This window comes from Dermacentor silvarum, chromosome 7, assembly GCF_013339745.2.
Source record: "Dermacentor silvarum isolate Dsil-2018 chromosome 7, BIME_Dsil_1.4, whole genome shotgun sequence".
NCBI classification, from domain to species: Eukaryota; Metazoa; Arthropoda; class Arachnida; order Ixodida; family Ixodidae; genus Dermacentor; species Dermacentor silvarum.
In genome coordinates, this window is record NC_051160.1 from 77,344,344 (window position 1) to 77,363,999 (window position 19,656).

Here is a 19,656-nt window from a genome sequence, read left to right on the forward strand (position 1 = left end):
TCCAACCAGCTGTGCCACTGATATTGCCGACTTCCTCCTTCACGATGTTATTCTACATAACGGAGCGCCTCGTCAACTGCTCACCGATCGCGGTCGTTACTTCTTGTCGCGTGTCATCGATGACCTTCTACGCTCATGTTCCACGAAACACAAAGTCAACACCGCTTATCACCCTCAGACAAATGGCCTCACCGAACGTCCGAATCGCACCATAACCGACATGCTGTCCATGTACGTTTCCGCCGACCACCACGACTGGGATGCTACATTACCCTTTGTCACATGTGCCTATACTTCGTCACGCCACGATACGGCAGGTTGTTCACCGTTTTATCTTCTTTTTGGCCGGGAACCGACACTACCTATGGATACTGTACTACCAGCCGCCCCACGACAACCATCGGAGTACGCACAAGATGCCATCGAAAGGGTGCACGCTGCGCGTCATATCGCGCGTGACCGCCTTCAGATGTCGCAGGTGTCACAGAAGAACCGTTACGATTGCCGTCACCAGGATGTATGTTACGCTCCTGGATCCTTAGTGCTCCTCTGGTGGCCAACTCGACACGTTGGTCTCTCCGCGAAGCTTCTACCACGCTACCATGGTCCTTATCGCGTCCTGCGCCAAGTTACCGACGTGACGTATGAGATTGCACCGGCACAGCCAATGTTATCTTCTGCGCCGGTCAAGACTGACGTAGTCCATGTTGCCCGGCTGAAGCCGTATCTCCCATCCGCTTATGCTGCCCTCTGACCTGCCCGGATGGTGCGCGCGTTTTCGCCCGCGGGGTAATGACGCGAGACAGAAGAAGAAGACCGGCACGGAAGCAGAGGTCAGCATTAGGCCAGCACCGAAGACGAGGAAGTAGAGGTTGCTCCTCGCCATCTTGGCTGGTTGCTGCTACGCCTGTGCTACTCGCCTAGTTTGTAAATATTTGTAAATATACGTTTTTGCGCAACAATATGGCCAAAACAGGTTACCAGAATGTGGAGGCTTGTCGAAGTGTCCATAAACTTATGTGTGGTTCCTGCGTCACAATGGGAATGTAACGCCTTTTAAGTAGTTCCAAGACATGTACAGCTTACCAATGCAACCCTATAAAGAATTGCAGCGTACACCAATTAACAGAAGCTAGAATATTTTATGTGTAACGCTTCTGAAAGTATAGCAGATTTTTAAACTAAAGAAATGGCATTTTCGTGACCAGTAAGTAAAATTAGGTTCGGGAATTTATCCCTGACGCGACAACTAATTGTATGTTTTCTTTTTCTTTTTTGCAGAAAAAGAACGTGAAGTTTACATTGAGACATTGTTGTACAGTGGAATCAACCATACTTGTGGTGTCTTTATGGTACGACCAGACACCTCAGGTTAGTTTTCATTACACTTTGGCATTTGATTAAGTACACTTTTGTAGCTCCGAAAAGTGCAAATTAATCTGCGGAACAGTTGCTGTCACTTAATACCCTCAAAGCTAATTGAAGTTCTCTACACACTGTATTGCGCGCATGCGTATGCTTTGCAACAGAACTTTCGAATTATTCATTTTTGGTGATTTTCTTCCTAAAAATGTTTGCTTTTCTGTTGTTGATCGTTCATGTTACAAGAAATACTTGCGTGGAATGCTCAAATTTTAGTGTGAATAAACAAAGTGCACAACTGCCTATTAGCAAATGATTGATCAGGGGTGCAATGCAGGATGCGCCGAGTTTCTGGTTCGCATGAGTTTTACCCGAGTTTGCTCGATTGCAGTCAGTGAACGGAGATAGCAAGAGAGAGAGAGAGACAAAACTTTATTTTGATGAGGCACGGAGAAGCGTCGATCTCCGTGGTGGGTGGAGCCTTCAGTCCAGGGCCCCAGCGGCGGTGGCAGCACTTTCCGCTCTGGCGATAAGCTTTCGCTGATCCTCCAGTGCCGAGCTGGTCAGCACCATCTCCCACTGCTCGTGCGTTGCGCTTCGATTTGGGGAGTTATTGGGGATATTTTGGCATGCCCATGTGGTGTGGTAGAGGGTAGCTCGCTCTGTACAGAAAGGACAAAGGGGCTGATAAAGGGTGGGGTACATCGCGTGAAGGAGCGTGAGGTGAGGATAGGTGTTGGTCTGGAGTTGCCTCCAGGTCATGGCTTCAGCTCTGGTGAGGGATGGGTGGGGTGGCGGCATCGTTCTTCTCGAAAGGCGGTAGTGCTGCAGTATATCGTAGTAAGTTTGTAGTGTGTCTGGACTTGGGTCTTCTGGCGTCTCTTGCAGTGCCCGGTTGCAGTGACCTCGGGCTATCGTGTGTGCACGAGGGTTTCCGCTGACGCCTTCATGTCCCGGTGTCCAAATTATCGTGGTGCGGGGTATTTCGTTGAGGCGATGTAGAATATCGCATGCTATTTTATGTATATGGCCGTTCGCGTAGGCTCGACATGCTGACTGACAGTCTGTAAGAATATATAGTTCTTCGTTTTGTCTCGAGGCAGAGATGGTGAGGGCAATCGCGGCCTCTTCGGCTGCGGCGACGTTCTGCGTACACCAGTGCTTGCTGTCTGTGTCCAGCCACGCTGATTACGATGCCCTCTCCATTCGGGTACATGGCCGCATCTGTCCAGCGAGCAGTGGAGAGAGTGCCGTATCTCCTTTCTATTGTTATCGCTCGTGCTTTTCTCCTGCCCAAGTGATATTCAGGGTGCATGTTACGCGGAAGAGGCGCCACCATTATTTGCTCGTGTAGGGACTTGCGGAGTACTTCTTGATTGTTGGTTGTCGCCACGGGGTATTGAAACATTCGAAGTGTTGCTCTGCCTGTTCTAGTGAGGTTGAGGCGCGTGATTTGCGCATGTCGGTGTGCTTCAATTAGTTCTTCTAAGGTGTTGTGGATGCCCAGGGATAGAAGTTTCGTTGTTCCGGTGCCTGGAGGAAGGCCGAGGGCTTGTTTGTACGCTTTCCATAGTAACACATTTATTTGGGCTTTTTCTGTTGATGTTAAGTTCAAATAAGGTGTCGCGTACGTGACTCTACTGACGATAAGGGCCTGAGTCAAGCGTAATAAGTCTTCTTCCTTCATGCCATGTCTGCGACTGGCAGCTCTATTAATCATGCGAGCTACGCTGTAGGCAGTTTGTTTCAGTGCGTTTACAGTGTGGTTATTGCGACCACTATTTTGCATGGAGACACCTAATATGCAGAGTGTTTGGACTATGGGTATAGGTTTTTGGTTTAGGTGTATTTCTATGGCCTCTCTCGCTGTGCTTTTTCTTCTGGATTTCTTTTTGAGAACGAGGAGCTCGGATTTTTCTGGGGAGCATTCCAGGTTGCACTCTGGCGTATTCAGTGACAGCGTCTGCCGCCGCTTGCAGGGCGTCCTGCTGTTCTCCATCCGATCCTCGAGTTGTCCAAATGGTAATGTCATCCGCATATATGGCGTGACGAAGGTGCGGAATCTTCTCTAGATGCTATGGGAGGTTTTTCATGGCGACGTTGAAGAGAAAAGGCGATAAGACTGATCCCTGAGGAGTGCCTCTATTTGGAACCTTTTTCTCGGAGATAGCAAGGAACGTTCAATAACAGCAGGCAAAAAGAAATGTCTAGATAAACCTGCGTATGACAACATGAGCGCACCTTGCGCGGCACAGTGCTTCCACGCTTCAAGCACAGATGACTGCGCAACAAAGCGTGCCAGCACCGCCTATTGTTATCAACGTAATAACGCAAATTAGCAATACCGTCACTGTCCCGCTGTCTATCGGCACACATGCCGTGAGCCGCTTGCCACGCCTTTCTAGGGCGCGTCAAGGGCGTGCCTCCTCTTTCGGGCATTATCTTTCTATCCTCCATCGAACGCGATCAGGGCACATACGGTGAATTCTTGCACCTACACTTTCCCTCAATCGAATACTCCATCGCACTGGGTGCGTTTGCGCTGACCGCTGACCGTGTTTGCGACACTGCATCATTGAAAGAACAGCCATCTCAAATGACAGCTGCGATACTTGTCGTTGGAAAACACTGCGCACTGCTCAGGATCGTCGTCCACTACAGCGCATCGACGCCTTGCAAGTAGCTACAGTGACGTGCCGATAATTATTGGCTGTGTACTACGTCGCCACAATGCAGACAATGAACCGTGTTGTGGGACCGTCACAGCCCAAGAAGATATATGCATATGCCAGCGAAAGTCGATGCTATTGTTTTTGTTTTTTTTGATAGTGGTGCTCAGTACATCTCCGATGACAGTGCCTTGTGCTTGTTCTATTTCGCCGGTCAAGATTGTTAATGCCTCTCAGTTCCGCATCACGTCGCTGTTGCCAAAAAATAAGTAAAAAGACTACGAAAATACGCAAAAAATAAGGGCAGGGATCACAAAGCAAATAGCCAAAGGGGTCACCGACTTGCGGAATGTTTCAAAGGAAGTACAAATCGCGGTGTGCACGATGCCAAAGGTTGGAAGGCAGGGGTATGAAATTGAAAGGGCAGTTCTTGCAGTAAACAGGGAAATTTGGACTCTAGCTAAAGAAATAAATTTTACGGTAATTGACATCAACCGAGAATTGCACGGGGCAGGCCGCGAAGGCGCTTTTGGGCGTGTCGGGATACATTTTAGTGAAAGTGTAGCAACACCGGTCGGACGTCGATTCGAAGCGCGAGCTGTGGCTTTTTTTTTAGGCGGGCGCCAGGCAATCAGGAAGTAGGATTAAGTATTGAACGTAGCGAAACACTAGTAAAGGGCCAGAATTAGACAACCAGGAGTCAGGGAAAGACGCAGAAAGGATAAGAATAGAGAAGGTAAAATTTGCAACATTAATATGCAGGGTGGTCACAAGCAGGAAAAATGGCTGGAAATTCAAACGCCGCTGAATGATGAAGCGTTTAGCTTGTACGCCTTGACCAAAACGCATCTACGAGATTTGGAGCAGCCACCTGTTATTGACAATTTTGTATGGGAAGGGTGCAACAGAATGACCGGGTCAAGGAAAGGTGGAGGCATAGGCGTACTAATTAGGCGAGGTCTGCAGTGGCGAAGGGTAAACGATACATGTAAAGAACATTTATGGATTAGCGGCACATGGCAAGGCAAAAAGACGTGGCTGGGAGTAGCTTACCTATGGACAGGTAGTGATAGCAGAGAAAAAATAAGGAATTGGCTTATTGCATTAGAAGCGATAATAATGAGTTCCGTAAATCGGGCCAGGTGATATTAGTGGGAGATATTAAAGCACACATGGACGATTTAGACGGATATACTGATTACAACAGCTCTCTATAGTGCTGGATCTGTGTGATGAACAGAACCCTATAGTAGTTAACAGGGAGAATAAGTGTCATGGCCAGGTAACGTGGCAATGCGGAAACAGGCAGTCATGTATCGACTACGCCTTAGTCTAAGAAGTGGTCTATGAACATCTAGACCAAATGATAATAGACGAAAATGAAAAAAAAATAGCCTGACAAGCGATCATAGACGTTTAGCAATAAAGTTTGGGAGAGATACCAACGCAGAACATGAACCAACAGTCTCAGAATTTAAAAAAAATGAATGAAGAGCAAATAACAGAGATCGCAAAAAACATAGGCAAGAAAATTGACGCCTTTCCTACAGCAATCTGCGAATATAAGGAACTGGTGGACGTTATGCAGAATGAAATAAGGCAGACACGGAAAAGCAATTGTTGGATTGGGAAAGAGGAAACCACGTAAGTGGTGGAACAAGGAAGTAAAACAAGCTATAGAAGAGCTTAAACAGGCATCTAGGGCTCATCGAGAAGCCAAAAAGTTGGGATTACACGAAGAGGTGCTCCTTAGATGGAATACATACCTAGAAAAGAAAAGGGTGGCGAGTGAACTCGTGCAAGAGAAAATTAAATGCGCAAGTGAACGTTGGGTGCTTAACATTCACAAAAGAGACAAAGGCGCCCCAAAAAGATTCTGGAACCATATAAAAGCATTCGGAGCTCCAACTAAAAACTCGCAAACGGCAATAAGGGATGAAGACGGTAACATCTATGAAGGAGACCATGCGCTGCGGTACATCACAGACGTTATTAGGGATAACTTCAGCACGAGAAAAAGCGTAGTTCAGACAACAGATCCAGCAACAGCAGAGAGGCCAGCGAGATCAAAATTTTGCATAGAAAGCTGTTATTGGAAAAAGGCCGTGGAAAATGTCCCTAACAACACGGCAGCAGGACCCGATGAAATCCCAATACAGCTAATCAAAAACCTAGGTCGAAAGAGCAAGGCACTGCTAATGCCATAGAGAAAGTGATTAGAACAAAGAAATTTCCCTTTAGATATGGCGTGAAAGCAAGATAAACCTCATCTACAAAGGCAAAGGAGATAAGGATAAGACGAGCTCGTACAGGCCAGTTACAGTAACGTCGGTGATATAAAGAATGGCAATATAAGCCATAAAAAATGTCACAGTTTTCGCCCTAAGGGCGAAGCAATGAATGCGATAGCAACACAGCAATGTCATACGATGTAAGGTGAGCGGCTTTGGTAGCAATATGAATTGTAGTAAACATGAGCTGATTAAGTAAGCAGGTGTGCTGCGGCGTAAGTAGACCGACATGAAGAGGCACTCGATGACCACGAGAAGGCGCGTTTGAAACGGTGGTGTTGATGAGAAGCGCTTCCCGTGGGTCGCGCATGCGAAGGGACACACCTGTAGCGCTGCACTGCCGATCCGGGCAGCATTACATGTGTAGCGTGCGTTGGAAAATGTGGCCCGACTATTACTAACTGAATGAACAAGCGTGGTGTGAGCGCGCACAAACAAACATGAATAGATCACACTGAATGACTGCAGACAACGACTGTCAAAACGCTGGCAGCAAGCCCAGACGCTGCAGCGGGCGTAGGTACGTGCGGTCTATCGCTTCAACAGAAACTGAGCGGCGAATGCACAGTGCATAAAGGTCAGAGCCGTGTGGAGATAAGAGACGGTGCGGCGAGCGACGAGAGCGGTTGTTGGCAGAGTAGAAATGCGCCCCCCCCCCCCACTCCCTCCGGCGCTGGCTTCCCGCTTCCTTGCTTGCGCGTGTGAGATTAAGTGCGTTCGCTCTCCGTGACAGCGCGCGTCCCCGCACGCTTCCGCTGGGGCATACGGCGCGCGATGAAGATTTTATCTATACGGAACCTCAAGGCGACGGCGACGGCGACGCCAACGGCAGAAATCCGGTGGAAGTGTCCATATAATTGCTATCGCAATAATAAGAACTGTCGAGGTGGGTGGAGAAAAACGATGTATTGGGGGAACTACAGAATGGGTTCAGGCCAGGCAGACGCTTAGAGGATAATATACGTGGAATAACTCAATGCATAGAGATTTCAGTAGCTCAGAAAAGACCTTTATCGATAGCATTTATAGATAATAAGGGAGCTTATGACAACGTAGACAGGGAATTGTTATGGGATATTCTTCAGCACGAAGGCATAGATGACGATTTCGTGGAACTGCTGAGGGAGATATATAGAGACAACCAAGTACAACTTGTATGGGAAGGTCAAAAAGGTAATGAAATGGTGGGAATTTACCAAGGATTGAAGCAAGGATGTCCTCTGTCACCATTGTTGTTCACGCTTTACGTTAAGGGTATAGGAAGACGACTGGAAAACAGCAAATTTTTTGATTTATCCTACATGCATATTGAACAAATGGTGCAATAGAGGGTCCCTGGACTGATGTACGCAGACGTCATTGTGCTTCTAGCGGACAATAAAGGAGATTTACAGATACTTACGAATATCTGTGGGAATGCAACGACAAATCTAGCCCTTAAGTTTATTTAGCACATAGAAATCAGGAATTATGATCTTCAATGAAGAGACGAGTAACTTCGTGGTGTCAATTTAACACTAAGTAATACCCATAGTGAAGCAATTTAAGTACCTCGGCGTACACATAAAGGAAGGAAAGAATTACTCAAACAACCACCAAGTTAATCTGAAAATAAAGGGGAAGCGGAACGCAGCAATAATGAAACCCAGAGCGCTGTGGGGCCACAATAATTATGAGGTCGTGCGTGGAATCGTGAACGGAGTAATGCTGCCAGCGCTAAAATTCAAAAATGCCATTCTATGCTTATAATCGGATATATTGTTGGGTTTGGAGGTTAACCAAACATCAGCAGGCCGGTTGGCTTTGGGAGCCCACGGTAATACCAGAAATGAGGCAGTGTAGGGTGGCCTCTTTTGAAGTCAGAGAAGCACAGAGCAAAATTAGTTTTGAATAAAGGCTCAGGAACATGCATGAAAACAAATGGGGGGCATAAGTGCACAAGTATCTGTACATGAAAAGCGTGGACACGGAATGGAGGAAGAGGTCAAGGAAGTTGGCAACCACGTACAGGATAATCGAAACCCTCAATAGACAACCAAGAGTCATCAGAGAGAGAGAGGAATAGAGACTATGAATTGGATGCAAAGAATAGAAACAAAAAGGACAATGGAGATTTAAAAGAATGAGAAGAAAGAAATTAGAAGGGAAAATCTGTACGATAACACAAAGACAGTGCCTTGCTATTTGAGGCTCTCGCCGGTTGCCTAAGAACCAAAACATACCGGAGCAGATATACGGAACTAGATGAGGCATGTCAATGCTGCAGTAAAGATCCAGAGACCACTCCGCACATCCTTATGGAATGCGACAGGATCCACCCAGCGCGAACCGTAGGTAACGTGCAACTCCCAGAAGCGCTTGGTTTTAAAGTGCAAGAAAACATCAACAGATCAGCCGTACAGATAAGCAAGAGACGATTAGAGTACTGGTGGAAAAAAAAGCAGGGAAAAGATGGATAAGACCTGATCTCTTAAAATCAAAGGTAGGGGTACAAGGTAAATTTTCTGAAATAAAAGAAAATAATAATGAGAGGTATACAAAAATGCTAGACAAAGAACATGTATAGTATACCTGATTAAATCAAGCAGGCTGGTTGACTATTTGTCGCCGCCCCGTTTCAAAGGGAATGCCAATAAATTATCATCATCATCATGATCATCATCAAGTTGGGCGTGGCCCAATCATGGTGCCACAATAAGTATGAGGTGGTGCGGGGGAATATAAACATGTATACAAGAAAGATAAACATGTATACGTGTCATCCTCGACATCCTCTCCAGGTGGAAAATGATTTGGCTCAGGTTCTGCGTGAGCAAAAGCGTAGACATATGGCTGTTGAAGGAGATGACCAGCGACTTGTTTCCTCTATCGAAGCTTAAGTAAACAGTCGTAAAACTGTGAATGACGAAACGGACTTTTTATTGGGCGAGCCTGTGCCCACAAAAGCAAGTTGCACTCGAAGCGGAACGATAACGGCGATCACAGTCGGCAATCGTCGAAATCTGATCTGCGGTGAAACGCGCCGGCTTTTATACATGAGTCATCGAAGGTTCTAGAATAATCCCTGGTACCCGCAGTGTCTTCCAGAAAGTTGTAGACAATTCGCGTCGGTCATTTAATCGGATAACATAAGCGTCGGTGAAAACAGGCAACGGAAAGACGCATCGATAACGTCCTAGAAGCTTCCCATGCAGGCGCGTCCTGCGCCGAGCGGTAACGTTTAACATTTGTTAGCCGGTGGAAAGCAGCCACCGGTGAAAGATAAACATGTATACGTGTCATCCTCGACATCCTCTCCGGGTGGCAAATGATTTGGCTCAGGTTCTGCGTGAGCAAAAGCGTAGACATATGGCTGTTGAAGGAGATGACCGGCGACTTGTTTCCTCTATCGGAGCACGCCATCGCGGACTGGAGGAGCTACCCCCGTAAGGTCGCGAGGGACGAGCTGCTGGCGCCACCTCCACTCGGTGGCCCCGGGAAGATAGCGCAAATTGACGAGTGCCTTCTTCGCGGCGAGCAAAAGTACAATCGAGGCCACCTAATGACGGGCGACAACTTTCCGCCGAGCCGCCAAAATTATGCCAGTGTTAAAGATGGTGGCCCATGGGTCTTCGGCATGTTCTGTGCGACCAGGGGGGTGCTGCGACTTTCAAAGTCGACCGACGAAAGGCGGCGATGCTAGGAGCCATCATTGCAGCCGATGATGAACCGGGGACCATTATTCATAGTGGCGAATTGGCCACATACAACTGTATCCCAAATTTAGTGGATGCTAACGGGGCTATACCTCAATTTGCATTGGAAGACAGTTAACCACAGCGTGCACTTTGTGGAAACCAACACGGGCGTTCACACGCAAAAAATAGAAAGTTATTGTCAAAAAGTGAAGCGCCACCTCGTCAGCAGTGGGTACACAGTAACTGCACTGATGCTGGAGTCTCACCTGAGATGAATGTGGTGGCACTCAATGGCCACGTGCGCTGCAAAGACCCTTTCTTGCGTTTGTTAGAAGCCACGGATCGCTCGGGCTACCCAGTATAAAGACTCTTTCCTGCGGTTGTTAGAAGCCATCGCTCGGCGCTAACCAGTATGAAGGTGCATCGCAAAGTAAAAGAAAATAAAGCGTAGTTTTCTGACCCTTGTATGAGTGCTTTTGGGAATTCCTGAGTGCTTACACGGTAAGCGGGCGGAAAACCACTTATGCGCTAGCTGAAGCTCACCCTACTCGCAGCCTTTCTTTAGCGCGACCAACGAGCGATCTGTTAAAACGAGGCGCACACCAATCTGTGCACGGAAATGAGAGCGCAAGCACATAGCGAGCGATCTGTTGAAAGCCCAGTGAGAAAACCAAGCGCACACCAATCGGTGCTTGGAAATGCTAGCGCAAGCACGTAGCGAGCCGCGCCAATCGAATCCAGAGAAAAAAACAGGTGGGCGAGCGTCCCCTAATGGTATAACGCGAAACGTATTAAACTACAAATTAGCCTAATACACATTCAGTGTACATCTTTAAACATAAATACGCTTACAACCCACGTTAATGTGACTAATATTATTAATGCATTTATTTTATAACTTGCTTGTGCCTGTAATGCACTCGGTGGAACGACAAACAAGTGAAAGAAGGCACGACCATGCACCGACCGTATGATCATGTGAGCCCCAGTTTGTCGACCGCCCATATGCCAACGCTCAAGGGATGACAGCCACTAATAGGGAATTTAGATACACCAATGAAACTGTAGGCGTGCCGACAGAGAAACTTTGTCTTGTTACCATTACTTCTTTCATCTTGGGGCGGCGTCAGAGCTCGTGAAGATCCCGAGTTCCGCCAAACTCGGCGCATCCTGCATAGCACCCCAGATTATTGTGAAGAAAACTTGACATTTAAGGCGCTACTACTGGGATCGATTGAAGTAATCTTTCATTTGTTTCTACATTGAATGCAATGCAGGACCTATGGTTAGGGTCACCAGAAATTGTGGTACCGGCCAGTGTTTGGAGAGTCATGACTAATCTCCGATATATAAGTGACATTACTTCAAGGCCGATGAAATTTCCGCCATGCAACTTGAAGCTATAGAAACCATGCTTCGTTACATGAAGTTCATCTACATAAGGGCACATACATCCTTCTGTCAATTTTTTGGCCTGTGGTGAAACAGATACAAGAAAGATGCAGGTCACTGCCGCAGGTCACCGATTGTCTTGGACTCTCTCAGAAATTGAGGATTATGACAAGGTTGGGTGGTTGCTAATGAACCTCAAGCTTCTGCTGTCTAAGCAAGGCTTAAAATAGCCCACCGAAACTTTCTCTTCCAGAGCTTCTTCCTCTGAAGTCGTGTGATTCAATTCTACTTTTTGAATCTGTGCAAATCATTGTGCAGTACTATTTGACGCTTATTTTGTGTTTCTGCATAACACTGATCGAACAACACATCTTTACCATAAAAAACGACGTTGGTATTAAACCGTACAGGAAACCTTAAATCTGGAAGCGTCACATCTGGATCCGATGTGATAACTGTGATAACATTATGATAAACAGTGTCCGCTGACAGGGCGCATACTTTTCGTGCTTTTTGCTAGGCACACTGCAGCAAAATATCTGGTATTTCACTCTTAATACCCTCGTAAGCCTAACAAAAACCAACAAAAGTAGGCCATAAAGTTTTCGCATTTTTGAAACTCGTTTAACACAGGTTGTCTTGGATTGACTGTCAAACGCTTTAACTAGGTATGCAAATTTAAACAGCAAGCTTCACTATCCGATGGGGGCGAAATGCGAAAACACCCGTGTACTTAGATTTAGGTGCACGTTAAAGAACCCCAGGTGGTCAAAATTTCCGGAGTCCCCCACTACGGCGTGCCTCATAATCAGAACTGGTTTTGGCACGTAAAACCCCATAATTTAATTTAATTTTTTTTAAACTTCACTATTTATATTCTTTCACTTCCCGTCACGCAGTGCCGGAAACAGAATAACGAGATGATCTGTGTGCTCTGTAGTAGAATATTTTAACAGTCACGCGGACACTGCAAACTTGCAAGGAATGACCGCAGGCCATGGTCCGTCCTCTTGTGGTAAAACGTGTCTCATTTGTTTATTTGTGGAGAATATAATAATAGTTCTTCGCACCAATATGTGTTATGAATGAAGCGTGAATGAAACATCACCGTGTTTATGAGGTAGAGTATTAACGGTGTGCCTTGCATGAAAAAAAATACGGAAACTTCCATCTGCTGAGCATATTTCCTGTAGTTTTTGCTACACTGCAATTCACCCCTTCCAAAACGTTATAGTAAAAGCGACTGAATGTGTGCATAGATGCAGCGAGTAATGCCCGTGCCCCACGAGCACGAAATAATGCCATTACCTTGGTAACCCGTTAACGTTTGATGCCCGTCATTTGCTAAAGTGTCGGCCATTATATTATGCGTTCGTCAGAAGTCATTTGACTGAGACATACGTACTCTCGACGCCATACGTTCTCTCAGTGCGGCACAACTGAAACATTTGAAACACCGTCTATTATGAAAAAGTAATTGTTCCAAACTTTCAACTGCAACATTCGTGGCAGGATTTTCACTCGACAAACTTTCCTAGGTTGGCCGTTCAAAAGCTTTGATGTGGCAGACGCTATTTTGCTTTTGGGATGCGGATTTCACGTGCACTGGCCGAAGTTGCTATGATCGCTTGCAACTTTGCAATAGATAGGCGGGTTGCGTATCAATCCGGCGAAGAGCTCTTTCTTGACACCCCTCATCAAGAAGCGAACTTTTTTCTCTTCTGGCATGTTGGGGTCGGCATGCTTGAACAGGCGAATCGTCTCCTCCGTGAAATCGCGACGTCCTCTTTGGGCAGTTGCACCCGGGCTTCTAGGAGAACTTCGGCCTTTTCCTTGCGCAAAAGGAGGAGACCACACGCGGTCTCCTCCTCGCCAGCTCCCTCTCTTCCCGACCCCTGCCTCTCTTCTCACCGCGGCGCGCTGAGCCAGGAAACAAAAAAAAATCACCGCATATCCATGAAGTGAATGATGGTGAGTGGGCGAAGAACCGAGGGATCATTCGGGTAAACCACAGCTACGGACGAGAGAGAAAGAGAGCGCGCGTCGGGAACGAACGCCCTTGTGCACCGCAGCGCCCCTAGTTACGGACGAGAGAGAAAGAGAGCGCGCGTTGGGAACGAGAGAAAGTAAGCGCGCGTCGGGAACGAACGCCCTTGTGCACCGCAGCGCCCCTAGCTACGGACGAGAAGAAAAACGCCGGAAGCGTTCTCCGGAAGCCGGAAGGTGGCTTCCGGAACCGGAAATCGAAGTGGAAGTCGGCTTCCGGTACCGGCTTCCGGAAGCCGAAGCTTGGCGTACATATATATATATATATACGTATACATACATACATAGCGGTCGCCATGCCAACCAGAGCTACGGACTTCGAGGGACAAGGCTCGGCCCTAAGGTGCTTCGCCCCTAAAAGGAGAAAGCTTGGACTAGGCCGCTCAAAGCTCAATACACAGCGAAGCTGGCTGATTGATATCGAGCGGCTTGCCTCCAACACGTCCGGCATCGGCAAGCGACAGCGTTCTTGGCACTGTACCAAACTTGGTTAGCCTGCCTGCGTTTGTGGAATGCAGGGAGCGCTGTCGCTCGTAGGCGCCCACGCGTCCAGCGCTGGTCACGCGAAATGTCGCGAAAGGGAAGGTGCAGGGTCGTCCACTCTTAGTACGAACACGGCGCAGCGTGGCCGCACTCCGCGGAGCGCCAGCGCACACGGCGCGGCCGCGCATCGAAGCTAAGCGGCGCAGGCGCATAGGGGATTAAAGGTGGGGCTTCGTCTCGTCTGCTAAAGCACATCGTGCTCCGGCCCTTTAGCAGACGACACACGACACGAAGCCCCACCTGCAAGCCCTTGTGCGCCTGCGCCGCTTAGTTACGATGCGCGGCCGTGCCGTGTGCGCTGGCGCTCCGCGGAGTGCGCCCACGCTGCGCTGTGTTCGTACTAAGAGTAGACGATCCTGTACCTTAGAAAATGATCGCTCGTGAATACCTTCCTACATGCCTAGTTAAGTTAAACCAGTTTAAGACCTAGCAGCAACCAAGTTCATAGCTAGCAGTAGCAAGCAGTAAGCTGAGCAGTGCCTAAGCTTTACGCGACGGAGTGCAAACTTGCCTGATTTTTTATTGCGATAGCAATTAGTATGGACACTCAAAAGCAGATTTCTGCCGTCGCCATCGCCGTGAGGTTCCGTATGACGTCAATGGAGATGAAATTGTCGCCGCGCGCCGAACGCTGTATGTGCGAGTGAAAGGGCGCGAGGGGCGCGCGCTTTCACGGGGAGTGAACGCACGGCGGAGAACAAACGCGCATCTGCGCCGTGCTCCCTTAAGGGGCGTATCTTTCCTCCTTTACAATCACCTATATGTAGAGCAAACGCGCCTTCTTCCGACGCACGAAAGGCCATGGGGGAGGGAAGGGAGGCGACGTTTAGCTGCGGTACCAAGTGCCTATTTATATCAGAGGCTCCGGCAACAGTCACCAACGCCGCACGCATTTTGAGCGAACGCGGGCATAACGCCGACGGCGTCGACAACAGTTATGCGTGTTGCCGGTGCTGCTGCATGTCCAAGTTTATACAGCTGATAAAGCTAATATCATTACTCCGTATAGCTCTCTACAAATTTGCGATCGCAATTGATGCTTCGCCTTTCAGGTGAAACTGCGACAACTTTTTTCTTCGTAATTGTATCTGTTGTTTTATTGCGATAGCAATTATATGGACACTTCGAAGCAGATTTCTGCCGTCGGCGTCGCCGTCGTCGCCACCGTCGCCGTCGCCGTGAGGTTCCGTATGACGTCAACGGCGATGAAATCGTCGCTGCGCTCCGGACGCTGTATGTGCGAGTGAAAGGGCGCAAGGGACGCGCGCTTTCACGGGGCACGAACGCACGTCGGAGAGCAAACGCGCGTTCTGCGCCGTGCTCCCTTAAGCGCTGCAGAATTAAGGCTACGTTCACACTCGGGAAGCGGCAAGCGGGCGGAAAGGCCAAAGTGGCCGGAAAATCTTTTCCGCGCATGTCCAAGTTGTTCACATTTGTTTTGCTATCGCCGCGGCCACCGCTGCCGCTTTCGCCCACATCCATCTAGTCTGCGTACGTTTGTCGGCGTGGTGGCGCTCATTATCGCACCATTTCGAGCGGTATGTTCATTCATTGTCCCACCCGTCATCAAAAGTGTTCATTTCGCGCAACTCTGCGTGTCATCTGCGACCTTCGGTAAATTCCTCGTAGGCGTTCCGTAATTCTCCTCATACGGGCATGGTAGCGCTGAGTCAAAGGTTGGTGCCTAGGCGTGATTATATTTCTTTAATAGCTTTTATTTACAGGTTGTAATAATATTTCATCATTTCGTATTATTGGCGGTGCCTCCAGTACACCAAAGCTAAAACCCGGGCTGGCCCTTGTGTTGAGGCTCGCCGAAGCCTGCGCGTCCTACGTGAGACCTATGCTCCCAATCTATTGTCGCGATTAGAAAACCACCGCGCAACGAAAAAAGCGCCCTGCGACTTCTGCAACATACCGCGCCCGTGCGAGGAGAATTGCGGAGCGCCAACGAAGACTCTGCCCAACTTTTTTCTTCCACAGAAGTGGGCGAAGAAATTGTTTTTTATACTTCTACCTACTTGTTTCCTAGAAATGGACAATGAATAAACGGAAGGAGCGGACACCTCCGAAGCGGCTGTGGTGGGTTCGCCCAGCTTTGCTAAAGCGCGAGAAGTTGGGTCACCCCAAGGCTTCGTTGCTGCACGTCCGGTCGCGCGACGTTGAATACTATCGCGAGTATTGCTGACAGTACGTTTTAGTACCACTCTTGTCGTAGAGAAAGTGGTGGATCTAGATCGCGTCGAGCACCATCGCAGCCTACACTTTTGGTGCCATGTACAATTTTACGACCGGATGTTTACATGCTAGTGGAGCTTCCGGTCGAGCGGAACGACTTTCCGCCGCGATTCCGCCTCGCCATGGCGAAAAAATCGGTCCGAGACCGATTTTGCTTTCCGCCTGGTTTTCCGCCCGCTTCGCCTCCTAGGCGGGCGGATTTTTAGAAGTTTTTGCCGCTTCCGCCTGCTTCGAGGCCAAGTGTGAACGTAGCCCACGGAGGAAGTTTCTTGCTCCGTGACGTAGCCTAAGCGTCTCTTTCCTCCTTTCCATATATAGACGGCAAACGCAACTTTTTCCGTCGCCCGAATGGCTGTGGGGGGACGGGAGGGAGGGGAGCGACGTTTAGCTGCGGCCCCAAATACGTATTTATATAAAAACGCCGCACGCGTTCGGTGCGAACGCGGGCAAAACGCCGATGGCGTCGACAACAGTTCTGCGCGTTGCTGGTGCTGCTGCATGTCCAAGTATATACAGCTGATAAAACTACTATCCATACTCCGTATAGCTCTCTACTAATTTGCTATCGCAATTGGTGCTTCGGCTTTCGGGTGAAACTGCGAAAATTTTTTTTTCAACGCGTGCACACAAAACGCTAACGGCAACTCAATACAAACTGGGCTCTCTGTCTATATACTCTATTGGTTTCGAACCTGTCTTCAGTTTACTTTAACTAGCGTTTACGAGAAAACGCAGGAAATCGCTATACCACTAGAAACATTGTACAAAGTGTAGTGCTCCCACCTTCGAACTTCTGGAAAAACATTTTTCTAATCGTGAAGCTTCGTACCCAGACTATACGTGCCCTTCCCGATAACTTCCTAGAAGTGCTTACGTAGCAAACAAAAGGGTAAGCGCTGAATGCTTCTTTAAGAATGCGGTGTAGTTTATCTGCACGCATGAGCGTCAATATACGCACACCAGCGAGTCAAGTTCCTACGATAAATTCTTAAATTAAAATTAAATTATGGGGTTTTACGTGCCAAAACCAGTTCTGATTATGAGGCACGCCGTAGTGGGGGACTCCGGAAATTTGGACTCCTGGGGTTCTTTAACGTGCACCTAAATCTAAGTACACGGGTGCTTTCGCATTTCGCCCCCATCGAAATGCGGCCGCCGTGGCCGGGATTCGATCCCGCTACCTCGTGCTCAGCAGCCCAACACCATAGCCACTGAGCAACCACGGCGGGTACGATAAATTCTTACGATGACTGTGGACAGTAGTGTGTTACCATTGAATTATTAGAGCGACACAACGTATTTCCATCGTCAAAACTAGCTATGATGACGCGTGTAGTGCAGCGCGAATCCTTTTTCGCGATTTCCCGAGAACACATGCGCCACCTAGTGCCGCCGCCGGAAAGCCGACGCGTATCCTCCAAGATGGATGGCACGACTGTGTTTCGCAGACGCTGAGAAATGTGTCATGCGGCAACCGGGGCTCCTCCCTCGCGCTTCCTTCTGAAGACGCTGCGCCATTTAGTTACACTGCCGAGAACTTCGCGCGCAGCCTCAGAGATGAGAAGGGTGGTGCGATGGTGCCGGCGAGCGCTGAGAATTGTTCCCTCGATTTGCCGAATCTTTATTTACGCAGTTTTCGATCGTTCCATGCATGTTTTCTAGGGAATATATAGTTCACATTCTGTACTCAATTCTTTTGGCGTCGCATTGCTCGGTTTGTTAGGTACCGTTTTTTATCGCTCATATGCGTGTTCTGCAAATGACCGAAGTTGGCGTCCAAGAGGTTCGTTAAATAACTGCACAAACCCATTGGCCCCACCGTCACATAACCAATGGCACATAGACTGCCTACCTTCGGAACGGACCACATTCCTATAGGCTTGGTGAAGCAATATACCACATTAGAAAGCAAGGTGAAGCAACGAATTCTGCTTATAGTTCAAATACGCGATTGGTACTTTATGTGTACAATCATTACAAGGCAGTAAAAAGCGTGTATTTTTGCAATGAGATGCCCATTTGCAAGGTTTGCAAGCAAAAAAGTGCAGATAATATATGCGTATACATTACATATGAGCGACTTCTTTGTTTTGGCGATCACGTACGTACTGTAAGTCAGAAAACATACCTAATTGTACTACAGCTTGAAGTTACCTTAGGCAGGTGTGCAAGAATGGTATGGCGGGGAGGCTTTGGTCTAACATTGTCTTTGTTAGTCTCTTTTGCACACGGCAAATTATGCATGTTTACCAGCGCCCCGTGCGTGTGCAGGGTGTTTTCTCTTGTCATTTCGTAGTCGAAATATTTCTCTACTCATATAGCATCGGGAAGGTTCACGCCCTTATGGTAAGAGACCGCGCGTATATGTATGTATGTATACAGAGCACTAACTTATAAAAGGACGAGAAATAACAAACTTACAGGATATAATCAGTAGGCTTCTGTTGACTTATTAGCGTCGCCCAACAGGTGACGGGAAGTGCACACGAATTTATACGCTAAAGGTTTTGCTGAAATGCATTGTCCGGCCAATTCTATCACATTATCGTTGATTCACAGAACGAGTAGGGCACATCTAAATGACACTATTGTATTTTTTCTGCCCAATAGACTCTACCACATGGCACGAGCTTCGGATTAGAAATTCTTCAATAAAAAGAAGGACGGATCTGAAATGCACTGAGCATTTCAGAAGAGTGGCTGGATCTGAAGGAGCTCGCAAGATGTTCAGAAGGCAGTGCTTGCACATGCTGCAAATCGGCAATGCCCCATACAGCCGCTGGGAGCTGCATTAGAAGAGCTCGAAGAATGTTTCACTCTTTGCCACGAAGTTTTTCGATGGATAAATTTAGTTTCGTTTCACGTGTGTTTTCGTATGGCACAAATTAAATAAATTCTCGGTGCACATATACGCCTAATGAATCTTGGAGGGCCCCCTCCGCTCCCCTCCCCAAAACAATGTTTTATTCCTTGAAGGGTTTATTCCGGTTTCATCACCACCCGTCTAATGGTGCTGTAGAAATCATATGGCAGGCAGAAAGAGGGCGTCTTGAAATTACAGCTCGAAGATGATGGAGCCGGCCTGAAGGTGGTCGTTACAGAGCCGCATGGATAATGTTCTGTTTTCATACAGGACGACACCTCATTCGTCCCCAGAATGAGCGCCTTGCGAAATGTTTTCTGCGACGAAAAGTTCGAGCCAGACTGTCCACACTCAAACCAGACAGGGTGAAGTTTTGGATAAACAGAAGTGTAAAAAATAGGCTCATGGCAGATGCGACAGTGAGAAACAGCCGTGAGTTTAGGCAAGGTGAAGAGGCTTATGTCCGCACTGTTCGCAACGAAAGGTGAACTGATGGCCAGGGAAAATTATCAATGTGCTGAATGTGCGCCTATGATAATTTGCATTATACAATTTTTGAGTGGCCAATATTGAGA

General features: G+C 47.9%; 1 protein-coding gene across 4 annotated transcripts in view; it reads left to right on the plus strand.

The window, feature by feature from the left end:
• The window catches only part of LOC119458245 (uncharacterized), a 162,165-nt gene extending 143,038 nt beyond the window's left edge, over positions 1 to 19,127 (plus strand). For 3 of the 4 annotated variants that reach the window (XM_049670899.1, XM_037720075.2, XM_037720076.2), the window contains exons 4-5: positions 1,282 to 1,371; positions 18,829 to 19,127. In XM_049670899.1, coding sequence (XP_049526856.1) covers positions 1,282 to 1,371; positions 18,829 to 19,013 — 275 coding nt within the window. In that variant the 3' untranslated portion in view covers positions 19,014 to 19,127. The remainder of the gene's footprint in view (positions 1 to 1,281; positions 1,372 to 18,828) is intronic. The other variant, XM_049670898.1, reaches the window with a different exon arrangement.
• Positions 19,128 to 19,656: the final 529 nt, after the last annotated feature.